The sequence below is a fragment of the Lampetra fluviatilis genome, chromosome 11, assembly GCF_964198595.1.
Source record: "Lampetra fluviatilis chromosome 11, kcLamFluv1.1, whole genome shotgun sequence".
Taxonomy (NCBI): Eukaryota; Metazoa; Chordata; class Hyperoartia; order Petromyzontiformes; family Petromyzontidae; genus Lampetra; species Lampetra fluviatilis.
Window position 1 is genome coordinate 2,724,041 of NC_136285.1, and position 23,736 is coordinate 2,747,776.

Genomic DNA, 23,736 nt, shown 5'->3' on the forward strand with positions numbered 1-23,736 from the left:
GGTAAAGGCGCAGCTCCTGCAAGTGCTCACTCACGCCACTGCTAGCAGAATGGCCTCCCACTGGAGGGAGCTCGAGAGCCCCCTGAAGAGGTTACTTGATTAGTAATTGTTTTTTTGGGGGGGGAGGGGGAGGTTAGATCGTGGAGGTACAATGTCAAATGAAAAAAAACTTAAAGACTAAAAATTGGAGCTATAACTCTCCACCGCCCGACACGGCCAACAAATCAAGTTGTCACGTGGACATGAGGCAATTACGTTTTTTCCTTCAGTAAACCGGTTACGTTGAAAAGTAATCCAAATTTGACAAGTTATTTGGCCTTCTCTTCAATGCTGGCCAGATGTCTCCGAAGAGGTGGGAGTACCTAAATTTTACCGCACTACACGTACATATGTTGAACTTCTTTCGCTCCGTACATTGCCAACCGTGCTAATCAGAGGTACAGGCAACCTGCCACGCAACCTGCCAATCGACTCGCTGTGGCGTGTACCCATTTTACACTGCTGTGTGCACAGAGGGCGGTGGGATTTAATAAACCTGCCCCATTATTTCAACTGCCTCGCCTGGGAGGTCACATTAAACTGGCGACCTCCGGATCTGCAAGTCCAGTGAGGCGCAAACCATTAATCCGTGGGAAAGGCAGGTGGGCGCGGGCAAAAAAGTCCCCGCTCGTCCTCGACCCGCCCTGTGTGTGTGCTGTTGTGCCGCGCGGCTCGGAGGCCGGTGTGCACGGTGATCGGGCGCACCTCCACGATCCTGTCGAAGGGCCTGAGGCCATCCCTCTCGGCGGGCCCGCCAAGCCGCACGGACGTCACGAACACGCCCTTCTCCAGCAACCCGTCCGACACGCTGAAGCCAAAGTCCTCGGTGCTGTCCCTCCGGTGCAGCGTCACCTGTGGTGGGGAGATGTTGACTACCTCAATTGGTATGCAGGAGGTCTCGGGTTCGATCTCGACCCTGACGCCTGCTGTATATTTAGAGTTTGCGTGACTATCTCCCCTTAGTGGTTGAATGGATTTTTGTCCGGGTCCTGCAGTTTTTTCCCTCCACATTTAGAATTAACATGCATTTAGAGTATTTGGCTGCTGTAAATTTGAGCTATCATTTGTGGCCAGGTTCGCTTGTGAAAAAGAGCTATGTAGCTCAGTGGGCCTTACCTTCTAATATAATAGTAATTGTGGTGGTTGCAGCGGTGGGTTCCTTATTAGCGGTGCAGGTTACTTCCCACTCCCCACGCGTGGGTTTCCGCCGTTTTGCTGCGCAGATCTCCGATGTGTTTTCTGGTTGTACCGCGTTTTGTTCGGCACGAAGTCACTGCCGTTTTGCTTCCATGCAATTAAATTCGTTTCCTTGAAGAAGCTCCCTGCGTGTGGTGGCGGAACGGCGGACAGCATGCCAAGCGGCGATACAAGGTGCAAACCAGAATGCGCATGGGTGAGCGGGCACCCACGGATTCTTACCCCTTCCTCCCCTAAAGCACGTCCCACACTACGTAAAGAGGTGCGGTGGCATTTAGATGCCATGTTAATGCAGATCGCGTCGCATGTTATAATCTGTTATATGTTAATCACGCATTTTGTATTTGTTTTGCATTTAAGTTCTTGTGATTATGAAGTTCATATCGGGTTAGCTACTCAAGCCGGATCAAATGCCCCCGACATCCACGAATCTTTATTGCATTGGGTGGGGGTATTATGAGAGGTGGGTGAACAGGTATTTAGGTTTGCTTTTCTGAATTGATCCTCGAATCACAATCCTGAATCATCGTGACAATTCACTGAATAATCACGGGGGTGCGGGGGAGGGGATTGCTCCACTCCCAGCTGACAGATGGATTTTGTAGATTGCCAGGGAGATAGGTATGTTGTAGGTATGTTGAGGTAGCTTGATAGGTGTGTTGTAGGTAGAGTGATGGGTATGTTGTAGGTAGAGTAATAGGTGTGTTGTAGGTAGAGTGATAGGTGTGTTGTAGGTAGATTGATAGGTATGTTGTAGGTAGCGTGATAGTCTTTATGCAGGATTATCGGTAGATAGGCACAGCAACATCTCTACTACTAATAGGGTTTTTCCCCTTTTTTCTGGCAACAAAACTGACACCTTTTGCAAGGAATCATGCTTACATTAACCACAATACTTGCAGTCAAATGCAAACAAAAAACAATACTCTGATAATGTATGCATTGTCTTTGAAACTGATTGGTCCACACCAGAGACAGCTTTCTTTTGCAAGATGCCGGATGGCTGTTGGATTTTTTCTGGATACGTGAAGAAACATTTGTATTGCCGTCTATGACAGATACCGGTTAATAGAGCATTATGGATGGTAAATTGCCGGATAACATAGCTTTTGCTGTATATAGTTATAGTTTTTTTTTATGTTTTATATATAATGGTAGCACATTGCTCCATCAAGTGCATCGTTCATCTGTTGGTGGGAAGATAGTTTTTTTTGTATCGATACGTGGAAAGATTATTTTCAACAGCTCTAATTTTCTGCGCTGTCACTGCATCGCTTTTAGCCAGGAAACAATTCCTGGAGAAGGACGAGAAACAAGAGAAACGACATTGGGTGTTCTACCCGAAGAGCTCTCGGCTTTCGTGTGCCTTTTAAAAGCAGGCTTAATCATACGGCCTTTGATCGAGATTTTACTCTCCTCGCGAAGATGGGGGCTCGCCCAGCTTCACTGATTTACATTTTGGGCAAATGGCAATGATAAATGTTGCCACTCGTCTCGGTCACGTCGATGGGTTTTATTCCAATATCGGAGCGCCCCCTAACTGATAACGGAGTGACATTCGTCCAAAAATCGCCCCGGTTTAAAATATAATAATCGTCTTATAAATTGACTTTTTTTATATCTACCTTCCTAACGAGTGTAGGTCAGCTGTAAAAGCATCTGTTTCACATTACCCTTGGAGTTTTTTTCTGTCCATGTTTGGAGTTGAGTACGACCCAAATACGGACATTTCAGAATGGTGGAAGATTCCTTATTGAAGACAAAATATTCAAGAGCATTGTCGAGAATACAAATATCAAACTAATTAGCAGGCAATACATCTCCCCCATACATCTGTCCCTCCACTTATATATACACACACACTTATATTCTCAACGAGGATAATGATGATTTTGTGATTAGTGTACGATTTTTGCATCAAACTAGTACCTATGTTTTGTGGGGAGGGTTTTGCCTATGGGGCCGTCCATACATGACGTCACGCACCTAGAGGGGGGGTCAGACATTTGTGACGATGTGTGACGGGGGGGGGGGGGTTGAGAAATGTGACGTAACATCAAAATGCGCAACTTTAAATAAATATCGACAACACGTTCTACTTAATAAAATAGACTTTTTAATAAATGTTTTCTCCTACAACATTAGAGTGCAGCGCCACATTAAATACGCACTACAATGACAATAATTTAAAGCGATTTGAAGCATGTTTTATTTTTTTTTGGGGGGGGGGGGGGGCGGGGCAGAGCTTTGTGACGTCATATTTGAGGGGGGGTCTAACTTTTTGTGACGCCGTGTGACGATTGGGGGGGGGTCAAAAATCGTCCAAAATCGCGTGACGTCATTTATGGATGGCCCCTATTGCATCTGGCAGTTGATCAGGATTGGTTCAGAAATCAAACTCTCCCGATGAGACGTTGTGTATGTCGAAGCCGGTCCAGAGTTTGCTTTGCTGAACCAATGCTGCCGAGATTATGCACTCCCAGAAGACTTTGCGGTTGGCAGGAAGCGTGGAAAATACTTGTTGAGTGTGTGAAGGGACAGATGTATGGGAGAGATGTATTGTCCGCTTATTTATTGTTAATTATTGAACGAAAAGCTTACCTTCACATCCTTCAGTGCTGCAGATGGCCCACAAACATCCACCACTTCGTGCTTTCGTGGCAAGAAGTGTCCTTCACTGTCGGAGCCTGCCGAGTACCTCCTTCCAATATACCTGTTAAACAGAAATGATTTCCTCACATGACTTACATGTATGAATACTCATTGCCCGAAAACATCTAAATATATGGAGAACTGCAGAGCTTGGGCAATTGTTGGTAGTGCCGGCTCACCACCTGGCTTATGCCCTCCAGCTTTGTGGTTCCTCAGTCACGGTGAGATGGAATTTGCATGAACGACGATGCACATACATACATACACACAAATAAATATGATTATTTTGGAGATGGGTTTGTATTTTTAATCACACATCCTGACTGTGACACTGCCATCTAGGCAGGCAAGAATGTACAGAAGCAATTCATCCAAAGATGAAACATCTCCTGAAATGATATCAATGGTCCTTTAAGGGTCCACCTTACAAAAATCGCTAGGCTGTGCTCTTATGTGAGCAGTTCACTCTGTACCAATAAACCAAACAAACCCCAACGCAGCCATCGATAACACTCTGGCCTTAAAAGGAAGTGTTATGTAAAAGGGGACATTTTTGGGGGGGAAATGGCCCCTGGTTAACAGCACATCAGACAAGTCCTCACAGAGCATAACCTCATAAAGTTACTACGCATTCCATTTCGTGGTTCAGTGGTCACTGGTGACCACGCCGAGCGACTCCACATTGCCACGAGTGAGAAGCAGCCTTCCACCCTCGGTGTGGCGCTTTGCAGTTCCAACACAGCGTCTTGGCGATCCTGCACTCTGAAGTGTTCTGAAGTGGAAGCAATAAATGCCGAACGCCAAAATACCCAGCCAGGGGGAAAAAAAACCTTGCCGAGTCTCCGAGTCCCTTCTGCAGGTTGCTTGCATTGGGGATGTTTGGCTATTTTAGATTTTTAAAAAGAGCGTTTTGGTTTCACGTCAGAGGACACGGGAGAACCCAGAGAAAGTCCACACACAGAGCAAGCAAGTGACAACACCGTCACGTCCTGACCACTCCGCTGCCCTATGCCTGCGACAATTGGCAACCTCTCCTGTTCACTCCACTGCGTACTGTGACCAGGATGTCTAACCTGCTTAGCTTTTGCGATATGACCAGAGATTGGGTGCATTTAGGATGATTTTGTCGTGGGCGAAGCATTAGCCGTGTGATCCACTCGGTCAGCTCAGTGTTTTTTTAACTGCTGTGATGTCACTGCTGCTTTTGGGGGTGATGGTAGGTGAGCGGCAGCATGCTGCGTCTTGAATGTTTTCACATTGCATGCACCTTCTGTTGCCACTTTGCATACTTAAACATCAGGCAAAAGGTCGCGTAGACTTTGCCAAATCGAATCACAAAGCAGCTGAGCCGTTATGAAAATTTGGTAGCTCTTCTAAACGTTATATCTACATTCAGTTTCTGTTGAGACCCAATTGAGACAGAAAATATATTGCCAAAGGCAGCTCGAAGGGAACTCTACAATGCAGAAACTGACATCATTACTGTTTTCTATTTTTTTTGGAGGAAACTGGCAAAATTTATTTTCCATTAATGATACCACCACACTACTGCCCATTTTCATTAACGACGCACCATAACTTTTTCATGTACTGTAAAAAAAAACATTCTAGTAATGTCCTTCAGTGTTGGAGGTTGCTATAAGGCCATGACTTTCATTCGGGGTTTTAAAAAAATTTGGGCCAAGAAAAGTGCCGGATGGACCCACGTAAAAATCCTCGGGCCCTGGTGGGTGTTGCTATGGTTTCCGGAGGATAAAGGGAATTTCTCTAGCTTTGTTACACCAGTCCATAGCCTGCCAACTCATTTATTACATGGACTTGCCATTAAAAATGGTTCACTGCCCACACTTTAAAATTAAATTAAGTTAATAATTTTACATGACTGTGTGAAATAATGAGGTTAACCGTCGAGGTCAATGCGTAGGGTCTGTCGTGATGCGGGGGGGGTGGGAGGGTGGGCGATCGTGGGGGTGCGGCCCGGGAGTGAGAACGACATGGAGTGGAGCAGCACGAGCCCTCTTCCTCTATGAGTCTCTCCTGCTCTCGTCCATTTCTTATGTGTCTTCTAATTACAGTTACATTTCCAGGTCTGCTATCTCTCTGTTGAATACATCTCTCTGTCTCTTACGTAAATACATGACGATTTGATTTCCGGTCTCTTATAATATATTTATTCTTGGTAAATCTCGCTAATAACTACATTTATTTATTTACATGTTTCTGGCCCACGGGCTCTTGTTAGTTTTATCAGACCTGCACATTTATGTATCTATGCTCCTGAACAAGCAGGGTGAGTGGGGGCGAGGATGGCACGAGGAAGGTTATGAACAGTGGCTGGAGGGAAGTCGAGAGAAGAAGGACTTTACGTTTAAGGGACTTGTCGCCTAGGATGTTAACAGCATTGCGAAGACCAAACCATCATTCTCATGCAAATATTGCACGTAATTTCACGTTTTGTTTCATTACTGTGGTCACAAGCCTGAGTGTCATGACTCGCGTGACCCCTCCTTGACCCCTGGAAGCCAGATGATCCTATTACGTACCACAGATAAGATCCATACATTGATTGCAGTAGATATGACCAATACATCTTTTTCTTCTTCTCCTGAAACGCATCAGAGATAAGCGACATATTTTGAGCTGATTATACTTTATTGCTCGGACTACGTAACATTATTAAACTTGGGACAGTGTTGTCAATAATTATCCAATTTACCGGCTCTGTTATCTGTTTTGCCCGCATCACCATGTGGGGCAATTTAATTGGAACCCCTCGTGTGTAAATCACTGCGGAGTGTGAAGTCTTGTGGAGCTGCCCCTCCCCCCACCCCCGCTGACGCAAACGATTGATTTCCTTGTGCCGATAATGCCACGCAAATCCAGATGTTAAGGCTGTCTCTCTAATCGCGAGTGTGGTTACGGAAGCCCACTGTGTGTCAGTGTTCGCTCCTTAATTTTTCGCTCTTGCCATTAATACCGTACTGTCAGTGGCAGCGATGTTAACACCTCTGGGTTTTCAGTGGAATGTGATTGCCGGGTTTGCTTATCACTTAGTAGCGTCTCTGCCTGTAGTTTTTCTGTCATTTGAATTGTTGTAGGCACCCTGGAACACACGGGGTGTACGCATGCAATGGTAGGAGTTTAACGGTGAACAATAAACTCCTGAAAAACCGTGACATGCCGTTGCGCAACTGTGTATGTGGATAACAAACTATTTAGCCCATGAAACCTCCTTTACATTCAAGTTAAGTAGAAGTAAAACAAATGCCTGTACTCAATCAGGTTTGCATTTTGCCTTTAAAAAACAATGCTCTTTGAAAGAAATCCCCAAAAAACTTCAGTTGAAGCAATGTTTGGCTGGAAAGAGATACGTTGTGTGTGTGCTACCGTGCAAGATTAGCTAACATGAAAGATTCAATCGCCAGAGGCTCCCACTGCGTTAAGCGATGGTGTGTGTGCGCGACACCGACGGCTTTCTACAGATTGTGCAGAATCCTCTCACCATGTGCACAAACACTCATTAGGGGACTTGGCCAAACGATCAGGAACCCCAGGTTCCTGCTCCGTTCAGACTTTCGTAGGTAACATGTAGACGCTGAATTAGTTTTGTTAGCGGAGCTCGAATTCCACAGCTCACACTGAGTAGCCATAGGGGGCCCCTGATGGCTGTTGGCACACAGCTGTAGCTTAGCCATGATGGTCAAAAGTCTGGGGACAGCTGTCCTCCCTGTCCTCAATGTCCCACGTCCATGACAGTTGGTTGTTGACAACAGCCACAAGCAAAGCAATAAGTATATATATTTGACTGCAAAATGTGTTTGTCTACTTAACCAGCTAACAGCCCACTGTAATAATCGATTTTTCACGAGAGAAGACCATTGCAGCAAGTTCAAATAATGACTGCATATTTTTACACAATGTTGACAAAGTATGTTACGTAAATGTAACTTTGTCCATTCTGTGATTGGCATATATATTTGGCTTTGTGTTTGATAGACAGCACATCGACACGTGGGTAGCATTTAACAATCAGGCACAACGTTGGCGACTGCTGCCTCTGAATGACGTCAAAAGACAGTTAAAAATCAAGCGTCTCCCGGCTCAGGTGAGGATGTGACAATGCTCATTCCCACATGTGTCCATTTGCTTACGGTGAAGAGTCTACATTCCAATGAAAGGGGGGCAGTCTATCCACTGGACAACCACTTGTTGGCTTCTGTGATATTGGCATTCATGTGAATGGTTTGTCATCTTCCAACTGTGAGTCAACTATACGTCAACAAGAGCCACCTGGCCAAACAGCCACTATTCATTTTATACGTCGGCATTCACAACCAATATTACAATTCATATAATACGTTTCTTTTAGTTTAAATCACGTAGCTATAATGCTAATTTAAATGTAATTGTCATTATACTGTACCTACACAATCTGACCCACAAGAAATGAATGAGGAATCAGTCACCATTAACACCTCACGAGATACCCTCACGGTAGACCGTGTAAATTATCAGTCGGCTGAGTGGCCGCAGCGATTGCGATTCACACCCAGTGAAATCTGCAACCAAAAAAAATCGAAAATATAATGAAAAGGCAGCGAGTGACGCGAATGGAGCGTAAAAAATAATCCTCCACCGCTCGAAAACGTGCAGGGTTGAGATTGTGGCCTGGATGTTCGATGAGAGCGGTCGATTGGGAACAGTGCGACGCTCACGTGAGGCCCGGGGAGGCGGCGGTGGCGGCGGGGCTCTTGCCGCCGAGGGACGAGCCGTCCCTGTGCGATGCGTCATTGCCGCTGCATTCCGCCGTGTGCACGCTCGGGCTTGAGCTTCGCTCGTCCTTCACACCTAAGCATGGCGGTGGGGGCGGGCGGGGGGGGGGCACACACACCATCACCATCGTCGAACGTCATCGTTTTATCGCCCGACGTTTTTGGTTAAAACATTGTTGCTCGGCGCAGGGCACCCAGGGCCCGAGCCGTTAAAAGGGCCAGCATCAAAACAGCACTATCAAAGTAGTGATAGGAAAGAGTACGTGCAACACGTTATTTAAATTGGGCCAAGGTTGTTGTTTGATTGTTACAAAAGCTTTTGAAGGAATAGGGACAATGGGAAGGAAAGTTTGCGTAGTGCCAGGGAAGAAGCAGAAAGAGGAGTCTCGTGACCTGCAATGTGGTGGTTGTACCCAGTGTGGGGGAGGCGATACGGTCAGTTACATAATCACACTGCACCACTAGAGATCCATAATCACATCACTAGAGATCCATAATCACACCACTAGAGATCCATAATCACACCACCAGAGATCCATAATCACACTGCACCACTAGAGATCCATAATCACGCTGCACCACTAGAGATCCATAATCACACTGCACCACTAGAGATCCATAATCACACTGCACCACCAGAGATCCATAATCACACCACCAGAGATCCATAATCATACTGCACCACTAGAGATCCATAATCACACTGCACCACTAGAGATCCATAATCACACCACCAGAGATCCATAATCACACTGCACCACTAGAGATCCATAATCACGCTGCACCACTAGAGATCCATAATCACACTGCACCACTAGAGATCCATAATCACACTGCACGACTAGAGATCCATAATCACACCACCAGAGATCCATAATCACACTGCACCACTAGAGATCCATAATCACGCTGCACCACTAGAGATCCATAATCACACTGCACCACTAGAGATCCATAATCACACTGCACCACTAGAGATCCATAATCACACCACCAGAGATCCATAATCACACCACTAGAGATCCATAATCACACTGCACCACTAGAGATCCATAATCACACCACCAGAGATCCATAATCACACCACTAGAGATCCATAATCACACTGTACCACTAGAGATCCATAATCACACTGCACCACTAGAAATCCATAATCACACTGCACCACTAGAAATCCATAATCACGCTGCACCACTAGAGATCCATAATCACACTGCACCACCAGAGATCCATAATCACACTGCACCACTAGAGATCCATAATCACACTGCACCACTAGAGATCCATAATCACACTGCACCACTAGAGATCCATAATCACACTGCACCACTAGAGATCCATAATCACACTGCACCACTAGAGATCCATAATCACACTGCACCACTAGAGATCTGTAATCACACTGCACCACTAGAGATCCATAATCACACTGCACCACTAGAGATCCATAATCACACTGCACCACTAGAGATCCATAATCACACTGTCCCACTAGAGATCCATAATCACACTGCACCACTAGAGATCCATAATCACACTGCACCACTAGAGATCCATAATCACACTGCACCACTAGAGATCCATAATCACACTGCACCACTAGAGATCTGTAATCACACTGCACCACCAGAGATCCATAATCACACTGCACCACTAGAGATCCATAATCACACTGCACCACTAGAAATCCATAATCACACTGCACCACTAGAGATCCATAATCACACTGCACCACTAGAGATCTGTAATCACACTGCACCACTAGAGATCCATAAGCACGCTACACCACTAGACATCCATAATCACACCACTAGAGATCCATAATCACACTGCACCACTAGAGATCCATAATCACACTGCACCACTAGACATCCATAATCACACCACTAGAGATCCATAATCACACTGCACCACTAGAGATCCATAATCACACTGCACCACTAGAGATCCATAATCACACTGCACCACTAGAGATCCATAATCACACTGCACCACTAGAGATCCATAATCACACCACTAGAGATCCATAATCACACTGCACCACTAGAGATCCATAATCACACTGCACCACTAGAGATCCATAATCACACTGTCCCACTAGAGATCCATAATCACACTGCACCACTAGAGATCCATAATCACACTGCACCACTAGAGATCCATAATCACACTGCACCACTAGAGATCCATAATCACGCTGCACCACTAGAGATCCATAATCACACTGCACCACTAGAGATCCATAATCACACTGCACCACTAGAGATCCATAATCACACTGCACCACTAGAGATCCATAATCACACTGCACCACTAGAGATCCATAAGCACGCTACACCACTAGAGATCCATAATCACACTGCACCACTAGAGATCCACAATCACACTGCACCACTAGAGATCCATAATCACACTGCACCACTAGAGATCCATAATCACACTGCACCACTAGAGATCCATAATCACACTGCACCACTAGAGATCCATAATCACACTGCACCACTAGAGATCCATAAGCACGCTACACCACTAGAGATCCATAATCACACTGCACCACTAGAGATCCATAAGCACGCTACACCACTAGAGATCCATAATCACACTGCACCACTAGAGATCCATAAGCACGCTACACCACTAGAGATCCATAATCACACTGCACCACTAGAGATCCATAATCACACTGCACCACTAGAGATCCATAATCACATTGCACCACTAGAGATCCATAATCACACTGCACCACTAGAGATCCATAATCACACTGCACCACTAGAGATCCATAATTACACTGCACCACTAGAGATCCATAATCACACTGCACCACCAGAGATCTGTAATCACACTGCACCACTAGAGATCCATAATCACACTGCACCACTAGAGATCTGTATATCACACTGCACCACTAGAGATCCATAAGCACGCTACACCACTAGAGATCCATAATCACACTGCACCACTAGAGATCTGTAATCACACTGCACCACAAGAGATCCATAATCACACTTTGCTTTGTGGCGTGACATGGCTAGCACAACATTGTGGGGTTGGGAAATAATAAAATAAATGTATATTTAATGTCGGGCTGACAGTCATGAGGCAACCTAATAGAAGTTCTCTTGTAAAAAGTATATCTCCCGTAATATGTAAGATTTTTCGGGTAAAGCCTGTGAAATACATCTTCCACAGGGTGCAATCTGGACACACACGCCACGCTGTTCCGTGAGATTCCCAGATGTATTATTTAGCTCACGACGTGAAGCCGATATAGCAATTGGAATAAACTGAAATATACGATTTAAAAAATTATATATATACCAACACCCTTCCCATGTAATTTAGGATTATCTCACATGCAATGAAATGGATTAACAGACTTTGTGAAAGTTAATTCAATGAGGCTTCAGAGTATTTAAAGTAGACCGCAGAGCAAGATCAAACAATAATACCACAACAGAATCCAAGTAAGAAGGCGTTTATGAGTAAGAGATTGAATACTGTGGGTATATCAAGAGAACAAACTCGGTTGACAGACATATGTTTGGAGACAATAACAAAATTATTTAGAAAAAAACCTCACTTGCATATCTCACGGCTACTACCAAAGCGAGCATGTGCTGTGGAACCCCGGTAATTTGTTTCACATCAAGGTACTTTGGCTTGGAAATTGATCACTTCGACCAAAGAGTGCAAGCATTTCACAGTCATGAATGCATTCAATTTTAGGGGGGGGGGGGGGGCTTGAGGTTGGACTCGGCCAATCATCCCCGGCAAGGTCAATAAAATGTTCACTAGCCGGTGATGCTGCACCATTCGGTGGGCAGTCAATTAGGATAATCCTCAGGGGTCACGGCGACAACAGAAAACTTGACATGTGGGGAGGCTAAACGGGTTTCACAACAAAGTCAAAGTTATTTCCTACAAAAATGAGCGCTGAGGGATTGGTGTTCATCTCCTGCGGAGCCAGTAGGCGGAAACCCTCTATTCCTATGGTGGGGGACGTGGGCGGGTCTTTCCCATTGGAACGACCGCCGTTGACCTCCTCGCAAATTGGTAATTATTTTACTCATGCCCAAGGGATGATGGGCTGAGTCAACCTCCCAACCAGGAATGTGAACGTCCAGTCGTTCCATTGCGAGCCGCTCACTCGACCGCTGAGCTACTCGGCCGGTTCTACTCATTTTGTCACGTGTGGGGGAGGGGGGGGGGGGTGAGGGGGGGTTAAATTACATCACAATAGTAGGGGGGAGACCCTGGAGAGTGACCTTTAAAAGGGGGGCACATCGGAATCTTTATACAGACTGGAGAAATCCGATGAGCTATGAAGCTCTTTTTTCAAAGATGTTCAGTCGGGGCCTTTTAGCGCATTACAACGATACAAAAACACACGATAGGAGTGGAAAATAGTGAAAATGGCAAGCAAGTAAACATCTTGCACACAATAAGTCGGGCATGATGGTGCATTCCTGTGTTCGAGTGGTTTGGATGTGGGTTTGGCGGATCACGCAGATTTCTCTTGTACACATAGGGGTGCAAAGTAGAGAAAAGGTTGAGCAAGTCACTAAATAAATAAATAGCATACATAAGTACAAATTGCATAAGTGCATAAAATGCTTTAGATTATTTCAACACTAAATGAAAGCTTGGACAAGACAACAAAACAACTCCAAAAACAGTCCTAGACCACACCAAGACAACTCAAGATGGGGTACAATGACAGAGGTAATTGTTATGCTCGATAAACAGAATGCGTAACGATGCTATCTGCTATCGCGCATTCTGCCCTGCCGTTGGCCGTTGCCGCCCGTGAGGAAGGCTGCGACGCCCATCGCTTATTTCGAACTCGCGACGGTGCGCGGCCGGGATGCCTCCGCGTGTTGTTCGCTATGACCCAAAGGCACAGACGAGAGGGAGCTGTGCTGCACGATCGCGAAAAAATAAAACTTACGCAGCGGACAACATTTTTTGACAAAGTGCTATTTAAAAAAAAACTAAGTTTGCTCCTTAAATGTTACTTTGAAAGTGACTGCATAAGACAAGTAGATTTTGTTTGTTGCTGCAGAGCCCAATCAGCTGTTGGGATTTATTGCATCGGCGTTTTTGCGAATGGTACATTAATTGATTATGTAACTGCATTTGGGTTTATGTAACCACGAGCCAAACATTAATGGGACAAGTCATGAGGGTCTGGGATGACAACAGTCAGAAGACTCTTAATATGACCACACTTGATGGTCCAAATGAGGTAAGGAGAATAATAAAACAAAACACAAATCTACCTTCTAACACCTGCTTTGTCAAAATGCGGCTATTTATTCGGAAATTGAAAGATCACTTATTGCTGAGGCTGAAAATTAGTCCGTCCAACTGTCCATAAGTTTCAGGACACTTAATGTCTTTTCACGAAAAATAACAAAATTTCGAAAGCAAGTGCAAAGAAACTTGGCCCATGGCTTACCAACACCAAGGCAATGTTCCTGGACGAGATTAGTAACAAAATATTTACAATGTAAAAAAATCCAACCCAACAATGTTACGCTGAGTCTGCAGCACAATTAGCACATGCGTGGTAGAATGAAGGGACGCCGGCTTAAGTGCATGCGTCTCTAACGCGTGTGCCCACTTGCACGTGAGTTCGTCAGACTACGACTGTCCCCCTCTCCGAGTTGTACAGCTGAAGCCCTGAGCAAAACGGAGGCTCCCCTAATAGAATTGGGTCAGCTGCACAAAGCAAATTAAAGTAAAACAATTCCCTCAGCTGCTACGGTAAATCAGTGTCAACTTAAATTAGGATATTTCACTTCAGGGGTTCACGCAACTGGCCAGCGGTGTGTCCTCTCATTTGCAACGAACTGGCTTGCGAACAGGGTTAAGGCGCAGGTTGTAGCCCTGCAATTTCTCTCTCACTCCATTGCCGTAGGAAGAGCCACCGCTGGAGGGACCGCCAGAGAGAGCGCATATCTAGAGGGTATTTGGTCTACTCTTTTAGACGTTGGTCAGACGTCTTGGAAGAGGTGGGAGTACCCACACTTTATCTCTTCATCGACTATATGGTGGGACTCATTTTCATTTAATTTATTTGGTATAGCCCTGTGAGCCATTCGGCTCTTGAATCGGGTGCTCATTTGTACTGCCAGTTGGACACTGGTGAGAAGACTCGTATATAACGCAGGGGGTCTGTATTCTGATTCTAATAACCATCGGGAACCGTTCGCCAGGCAGTGGGGCTGCAGGGGGCCCTGCCGCACGGACACGCAAAGGCCCTCCCTCACTGTGGCTGTGGCGGCTGGAGTTGGTGGCCGAGCCATCCCAGGAGCCCAGGGCGCTGTCCGAGCCCGGCGTGAGGGCACCGGGGTAGAGGCGGGAAGGACGCGCGCCCCCCAATCCGCCGTCGTCCTCGTCCGAGTCGCTCACGTCCCCCAGCGTGCCCGGGGCCTCCTTGCCGCCATCTGTCACCGTGTACACACACACACGCGCCGGCACTGCTGCCACCCGCCGCTGGGTTTCTTGTGGTTGAGCAAGACACACACAGGCCTGGCACATCCACGTGGGCAGCCATGCCGTGCTAGGGCGGCATCTCATTTCCCTAGGTGGTAAAGGCGCAGGCCCTGCAATGTATTGCTGACGCCACTGCTGGCTGAACGGCCTTCTCAAGGGAAAGCCCTATCGAGCCCCTCTCCTCTTCCATGCCAACCAGATAAATGAAACAAATTTTTTTTTTTACCAGGTAAGGCCCACTGAGCTTTATAGCCCTTTTTTCAGAAGCAACCTGGCCACAAGTGATAGCCCAACGAAGTGGCTTATCATCATATGGGAATTTCTAGCAGCCAAATACTCTAAACGCATGTTGATTCTAAATGTGGAGGGGAAAACCGGAGGACCCGGAGTAAAATCCACACGACCACAGGGAGAGAGACACGTAAACTCCAAATATACAGACGTGAGGGTTGGGGTTGAACCCACGACCTCCTGTATACCAGGCAAGGTAGTTAACACCGCGAAGCTGCATCCTACCACACTCCTCCCAACGACCGCTAGCCTCCCAGTCCCTTCTTAATCGCCGCGAAACCCTCTGGGGGCATAACACCGTCGTGACGCATATTTCAGAGAAGTAATTTTGAGCGCAGGTAGTGTCCATTAATAATAAAAAAATAACACTTTGAGCAGAAGTTAATGGAATGTGTTATCAAGACGTTCCACGTAGCCCCCGGCTCATACTTTTATTCAGAAGCCAGGTGGGGCCGTGCAGCATTTGCGATATGTCATCAAATATATGTGATATCTGGCCAAGGAATTCTGTGACGTTTCGAGATTCAATTTCCGCCCGCATATGAAGATTTATTTTTCTCCTCTGTACGCCGAACTGAAACTTGAATAAAAATTCGTGTATGTTTGGGGGGGGGGGGGCGTGGGGGGGGGTAATATATCAAGGAGAGAGGCGCTAAGTATGAAAGGGGCTGCGTTGTAGTGTGTGGGGTTGGTGGGAAGACATCCAGAGTGAGGATGAGTGTTTGTGACAGAATGGCGGCAGGGTACACATCGCCATCTGTAAGCAGGCAAAGGCACAGCACGTACCCAGGCACGTCGTGCCCAGAGGAATAACGACAAACTCTGTGTGATTGAGCAAAAGGTTACAATTACAAAAACACAGCTTTTTAAAGACACTGAATAAGGCACCAACGTGTTAAATGCTGCCTCCAACTACAAGCTTCTGGCTGCCTGCTGTTGTCGTTCTCTGCTCCGAGATATTATCTCACTTGAACATATACATAGTATGCACACAGTATTACAGATACGGTAGTAAGCTATGTTTTTTTTCTATTAAATAAAAAGATATTTTCGAACGAACTTTTGGATCGAGTGCATCTCCCTTGGTGCCTCAACATAGTTGCGGAAGTTCCACATGATGATGGCAGAAGATCAGTCTCTGCATAGGATAACAACCATTAACTGACCACATGGTGGTAATTATTTTTATTAACCTCCAGAGGGATTATAGCCAGTCAACCTCCAACCAGAGTTTCTACTCCTGACCTTCTGCATGTAGGTCAACTGCTACACGGCATGACACGGTCGTGTTTGGACCAGCTCGAATATGAACGAAGGTTCACTTGTACGTAATTTCACTGAGATGCATTCAGAAGTGTATCAGCCCACATAGCTCCCCAGGGATTAATCTGGGTTCCCGTGAAATGTGGATATTTTTACTCAGGATAATCCTTTTTTCTTCCACAAGCAAATCCCTCAATGAGGAACTGGGCCCGGGCTTGTCAAGCAGGACTCTTGAGACTCGGTGAAGCCCTCCTAGATAAGCGACTGTTTACCGTGAGAGCGAGTAAGGGATAGAGAGACGATTTGAGATGGCGTGCACAACTTGCATGGCAGCGATCTCACGAAGATTCGTCTTGAGAAAGGGCGAGGGGTGGGGGGGGGAGAGACCTAAATCTGGGTCACAAACCAATCGGCTCTGCACTCGGGGGTTGTCACTCAGCCTTGGCCCAAGCGTCGCCTCTCGAACGAGATAAGAAACTTAAATAAATGTGACTCACGGCTCCGTGGCACATTTGCCAATAAATCTGCAGATTGCATGTGTTCAATTATTAGATTTCCACCCAACCACATGGCAATCAATAAATAAATCAATTTATATAAAGTGTATTCATACGAAGTAAAAATCCAATGAAGGGACAAAATGTCTCTTAAACCAATTCACGAGGGTTGATTTTTGCAAAATGCATCATCTGCTGATAAAACGCATGCTTGAGACCACGTGAAATGGTTTGTAAATATAGCCCACTGTGTGCTGCATCACAATCAAATTTTAGATCGCTGATAAAATAATAAATAGAAAAAATACAAATAAGCCATGCGTTGACGGCTTTGAGCATCGTTTCTTTCAGAAAATTCAACCGGGCCCTCTCATCCCAAACGGCCAGATCCGCGCGCGCATCCCTTTGATGCGTCCCCGCACAGTGACGGCTTCGGATTAAAGACGGACGCGTCACGGGGGCCGACCTGCGGTGCGCTTCTTGATTTTGAGCGCCACAATCTCGCCGGCTCGCTGCAGCAGCGCGATGGCCTCGCTCAGCGGCTTGCCCTTCAGAGACATCCCGTCGATGGCCAAGATCTGATCGCCGACGTGAATTGCTCCGGTTCTGCCGCGCTCAGAGCACATCGTGTCACACAACGGTGGGGGAGGGGGGGGGGGGGTTATAAGGGGGAGGGAAGGGCAGTTGGCAAATAAGTATCTCTCCAAAACCAAAAAATAAATAACTCCAATGCAGCACTCGTGCTCCCGATGGACATGCACACATGCCCACTAACGACATCAGAATCAGAATCTTTACTTAGACTGGAGGAGGAATCCGATGAGCTATTCAGCTCTTTTTTTTTATAGATGTTCAGTAGGAGCGAGTCAGCAAGTCGCAACAAGAAACAATCCAAAAAAACGATTATAAGTTGGGCACGACGGTGCATGCCGCTATTCTAGAGGTCTGGGGTTGGTGGATCACTCAGATTGAATCTTGTATTATGCATGAATGTTTAACCTCTTTCGTACAGTACGTCGCCAACCGTGATAATATTGTGCCTGAAACATGCCACCTGTGGGGTTGAAAGGTGGTCAGGAGGTGGGAGTGCATCCAATTAGTTTCTGACCTGCATAGAATGTGAGGTGTCTGCAGGGACTCCCACATCCCACACTTTCAGAATTACAAACAAAGAAAAAGTCCCCCCCCATAGCTTTAACACACTGTTGGGGCAAGTGCTGTTAGCAAGCAGCACCTATGAAGGCCGGGACAGCACACGAGAGGGTGGGTGGCCAGCACTACGCCTCACCAGTGGCGATGTTTACACACCGCACCAGGTACTCATTTAAGGGGAGGTTAACCGCTACACGAATGCTCCCCAAAGAATAACATATACCCAGACTCCCACACGTAGTGAAATAAATTGGCCAAATATCCTAATGCGGGACTCTCTAGAAAATAATTTTAAAGATCAGTAATATTTCCTGGAAAAGAATACAAATATAAAGGAAAGACCAGGTAGGAAACGAACTATTTAAATTGACTTAAAGCTTTCATGACCGCAGGAATTCATACTCTTTGGGTCTTTCGGTAATGTGACGTAGATAGAATAAAAATAATAAAATAATAATAAATCACGACGTTTCGATCGCAACACAAGCAATCGTCTTCAGGTGAAAAAATACAGCAGGCAGACTGCTGAGGCAGTCCGCCGACTTACTCTTGGGTTGTACCCATCTCAAACGTATATAACCTTTGGCTGCAGTAGCTCTCTCGCTACATTTCTTTATTCCTCAGCCGTCCGCCTGCTGTATTTTTTCATGTGAAGACGATTGCTTGTGTTGCGATCGAAACGTCGTGATATTTTATTATTTTATAATTTTTATTCTATCTACGTGACTTTACCAAAAGACCCAAAGAGTATAACTATTTAACTAATAATTATATTTTACCAGGTAAGGCCCACTGAGCTATGTAGCTTTTTAAAAAGCGACCTGGCCACAAATGATAACTCAATGAAGTGGCTTATCATGTGGAAATGTATCGTTACCAAATACTCTAAAGGCATGTTTCTAAATGTGGAAGGAAAAACCGGAGGACCCTGAGAAAAATCCACGCGACCGCGGGGAGTGAGACACGCAAACTCCAAATATACTGTACAGGCATCAGGATCAAACCCACAAGCTCCTGTATATCAGGCAAGGTAGTTAATATTTCGCCAACATGGCACCTAACAGTATTTTAACACAAAAACAGCTAAAGGGTGACATGGTTCATAATTCAGAAGTGAGTAAGCACTGCTAAGACACCAGGTTCAAGTCACTCAGGCTCAAACGAGGTTCTCTTATTTTCCAAAAATTGTCTCTTCAATTCTACCAAGATGGTTATAATGTCTACAATTTAAATATAAAGGGTGACATATATCGGGAGCAATTCTACACAGACGATTAAGCAGCAGCACTATTATATTCTATAGTGCCGCTGGATGAGAGGCCAGTTGAAGTGAATCCGTGAGTAATTCTGGATGACACCTTCCACGATTGGTCCCCGGCGTAATGGGAAGCACTTCCTGACTGTTGAATTTCCAGGCCATCCCTTCACTTCAGTGGCGTCACTCTGAGGGCACGAGTGGGGGATGGCCGGGTGGTTCAGGGGTCAAGAGGTCAAAGGTCAGAGGTCAGAGCACCGAGCTGGCACTGCTAAGGTCCTGGGTTTGAATCCAGGCAACCGCCTGTGATTAAATTAGGCTCTCGCATGTATCGAACTGATCCTATCAGCCTGGTCACCAATGACTGCACGAAATAAACATGATTTTTTGTAATTTGGTTCTCCACTTAGTTTTGGATAAATTCGAGCCTGAGAATTTAAACAATGGTTTGACTGTGATGTGACTAACATTACTGATACTGTGAGCAGGTGTAAAAGTTTTGCCCATTCTACTGTGGAACAGAGGTCACTTGAAGAAGGGATCTCAGAGATAACTCTGTGGTTATCCGGTTCCATAGGCCATTCTCAAAGACGTAAGATTGCACTACTCCTTCAGAGATCCGTGTCTCAAAACGCGACGCCGGCAGCTATACAACTAGAAAAAACACCATAAATCAAGTTCAAACAGACAATCGTAACTAGCGGCGGCTGGTGTGCAGTATGTATGTTGAACTTCTGACGTAGCCAACTGTGCGAATCGGAGGCAAGAGGGAAGGACAACAAACTAAACACAAAAAGCAGCTGTAAAGAAATGCGTTTTCAATCTAACCACGTGAGACATCAGACACATCTTCAATGGAACGAACTGCAGTGCTGTGGTCGGACTTTGTGGCCGCGGCGCGGGGCACTACAGGTACCGCTCTGCGAGGCCGTCCGGTGTGAGGCTGGCGATGAGGATGGGGTCCGTGGGTTCGTCTGTGCCCGAGATGGTGATGCCCAGGGGACCGCCATGTCGCCTCAGCTCCACCGAGTAGCTGATGGCTCCCGATGCTTCTTGCTCATCTGCAGCAACGGCAGTGTTAGCAACGGGGACGGCGTCACAGAGAGCCAAACAGTGCTGCGATGCCTCTGGACGCACAAAGCAAAAGGGGGGTCGCGTCTTGTTACAATGCTCAAACGAGCGCTGTTGCGTGTTCGTTCCCCAAGGCACTCCTCAGCCCTTGCTGGAAATGCCAAATTCTTTAGGCAGGGATTAGTTTACTTGCTTCATGCAAAGAGGAATAGTTCTATCGTCCTCAGAGAGATGTTGGACCGAGTCGACTCCGGACTGAGTTTTGCCACAATGTAATCTTTAACGATACAGTTCAATGTCACACTTCCCAATGTGCCGATTATCTCAATATCAGTTTCCCATAACTTTGTGATTGCATTCACATCTATATTATGTTGTGCTTTAACATACCTCGAATAGGAAAAGAGATGTCTTAATAGTCATTGAAATGCAAATCACTCAAAGCAAGCCCATCTTATGTCTTCTTATCGTTATAACTTTATAATCTAAAACGCTTATTTCGGCACGAACTGTCGGAAAATTATGACGTCATCTAGTAGACGTGTCGTCAATTACTCCATGAACCATTCAACAAGTTGAACTTTGATAATTGTTTTTTTACCCTTTTATCTGGCAACAAAACTGACGCCTTTTTTACAAGGAGTCATGTTTGCATAGACCACAATAACCTGCAGTCATAATGCAAACAAAAAACACAACTCTGATAATGTATGCACTGTCCTTGAAGATGATTGGTCCACAACCGAGACAGCTTTCCTTAGAGCCTAGTCTCACATGGTGTTGGACCAGATGACGCCAAAAGGCGCACACTAAAAGTAAAGTTGAACTTTCATTAATAGCGTCAACTTTACTTTTAGTTCTTTCATAAATAGGTCATCCCAAAATTAAATAAAGTATATAAAAACTTAATTGAGCAACCAAAATCACGATTTGACAATATTGTGCTAAATGGATGGTATTAGTATCATGTTTCATATCGTCCGATATATCATTAAACCATCATCATATTGCGGCAACCCTAGGTTGTACTTGAGGAGATTGTGAGTTGGACCCTCTCCCTCGCTGCAACTTTTATATATTCAAGAGTGAAAGAAGTAACGGTATGCCGTTGCATTTTTCAAAGAGTGCAGAACACATTGTGCTACAATTTTACATTAAGACGATGCTTCTTCAGCAAGGTTACTAAACGAAAATATATTCACAAAAAGGGGCTAAGTTTCACTCGCTGACAAACACCGCTCGATCTCCGAGCTGACAGGCTTCCAGGAAATGGAATAAGCAGTCTGCAGCAGGAGAGACGAGGATGAATTTTTCCCTCACGACCCTTCAACAGGAAGCCACCCCAGCTGTGGGTGGCCATTAACGCCCCGAGTGCTCGAAGCGCGGAGCCCTTACACGTTAAGTGGCGCTGTGGCTAAAGCGCTTGACGAACAATCATCAACATCATCATCAGTCGCGTTTTATTCACCGATGAAGGAAGACTCCCAAATGCCATTACCGTCCCTCACACGATCCATCTCACTTCTTTCCGCGTAAGCTAATTTCATTGCTCCATATCCAGTGGTTGGTTTCTCCGGCGTGTTCCCTCCATTTTGGATGAAATTCCGTCGCCAGTCTCCTCGATTAGCTATCATCCCTGCTCATGACATGTCTTGCCCCAGCCTATTCAACTTGTCCTAATAATCAAAATTACATCTACTTTAAGTCTGTTCTCTAAACCACGTTGTCATCTCTGTGTCTCCGAGTAATTCCCATGCTTCTTGTAATACCTGTCAGATGTTGTTCAACGTTTAATGTTAGAGTTCACCATTCTTTGAGATAAAATGTAAATTTTTCTTGTAATCCTCACAAAATTTACTCCACCCTGTCCTTTTAAAATAATAATGAAAAACGATATACAAATGATCAAAACCATTTTAAAATATGGAACAGCTGCCCTGAGTTTCGATTTAAAGCTTTCGTGACTGCAGGGATTCATCTTCTTGGTTCTTTCGGTAAATCTTCTTGGTTGTTTCGGTAAAGTCACGTGACTTTACCGAAAAAACCAAGAAGATGAATCCCTGCAGTCACGAAAGCTTTAAATCGAAATCTTTCGGTAAAGTCACGTAGAAGGGAAATAAGAAAATAATAAAAATTAAATATAATAAAATAATTCTCACGACGTTTTGGCCACAACGCAAGCAGCCGTCCTCAGGTGACCATTAGGCTTGGAGCGTATATTTAAGCTGGGTTGGAGGGGGAAGAGTGCCTTGACAAAAGAATTTGCATATCAAGAGGAATTTAGCATATTTATGGGAAATGCAGATATGGGATTAGTCATTACTTGTGGAATGCGTAGGAGGTGGGCGGGGGGCTTCAAAGTCATAATATGCCTGTGGATTATGCAGGATTAGCAGCATCAAAGGGAGGGAGTAGGGTTAGCATTAATAAAGGGAAGGAATGGTTGTTGTATATGCCGGATTATGAAATTTTGATAAAAGTAATATAAATCCAAAAAAAATCGAAAAATGCGTAATTCGTATGAATTATGTTAATGTATGTAATTATATGCATAAATTATGATAATCACGGATATAATCGTAGTAATTTATGCGAATGCTTGCGATTATGTTAATGTGTGCAGTTAGGATAATTCAGCTTAGTTTCGTTATCTAGAGTTGTATCAATCGGGATAACCGATTATCTTTGATTAAACATTTATTGATTATCTTAGTGTGTTTATGTTATGTTAGGTCTCCAAATTCATATCTCATCGCAGGTAACAGTTCTTATGAATAAGACAGTTTTGCATGGACTGGGAAAGAAGCACTCGAACACTTGGTGTTAAGCAATTTTAATTCTAAACAAACATATGACACTCTGATATGCAAAGGCAAAAGTATACGTCAATAGATTCATCGGCAAGATTATGCAATTAACGAAGATAAATGACTCAAATATTTCTTATTCATGTAACTCGACGGCAGCAACTACTTTGCAAGATCAGTTGATATTGAACGCACCACCTTGAAATGGCAACCCTTTTTGAAACACAAAGATAACTTTT

At 45.2% G+C, this 23,736-nt stretch overlaps 1 protein-coding gene across 2 annotated transcripts in view; it reads right to left on the bottom strand.

The window, feature by feature from the left end:
* LOC144934731 (glutamate receptor-interacting protein 1-like) overlaps positions 1-23,736 on the bottom strand; it is a 272,140-nt gene that overhangs the window by 13,930 nt on the left and 234,474 nt on the right. For both annotated transcript variants that reach the window (XM_078860808.1, XM_078860807.1), the window contains 6 exons: positions 20,536-20,680; positions 17,679-17,818; positions 14,936-15,112; positions 8,604-8,736; positions 3,838-3,949; positions 745-891 (listed from right to left, as the gene is read on the bottom strand). In XM_078860808.1, the coding sequence (XP_078716934.1) occupies positions 745-891; positions 3,838-3,949; positions 8,604-8,736; positions 14,936-15,112; positions 17,679-17,818; positions 20,536-20,680 (854 nt within the window). The remainder of the gene's footprint in view (positions 1-744; positions 892-3,837; positions 3,950-8,603; positions 8,737-14,935; positions 15,113-17,678; positions 17,819-20,535; positions 20,681-23,736) is intronic.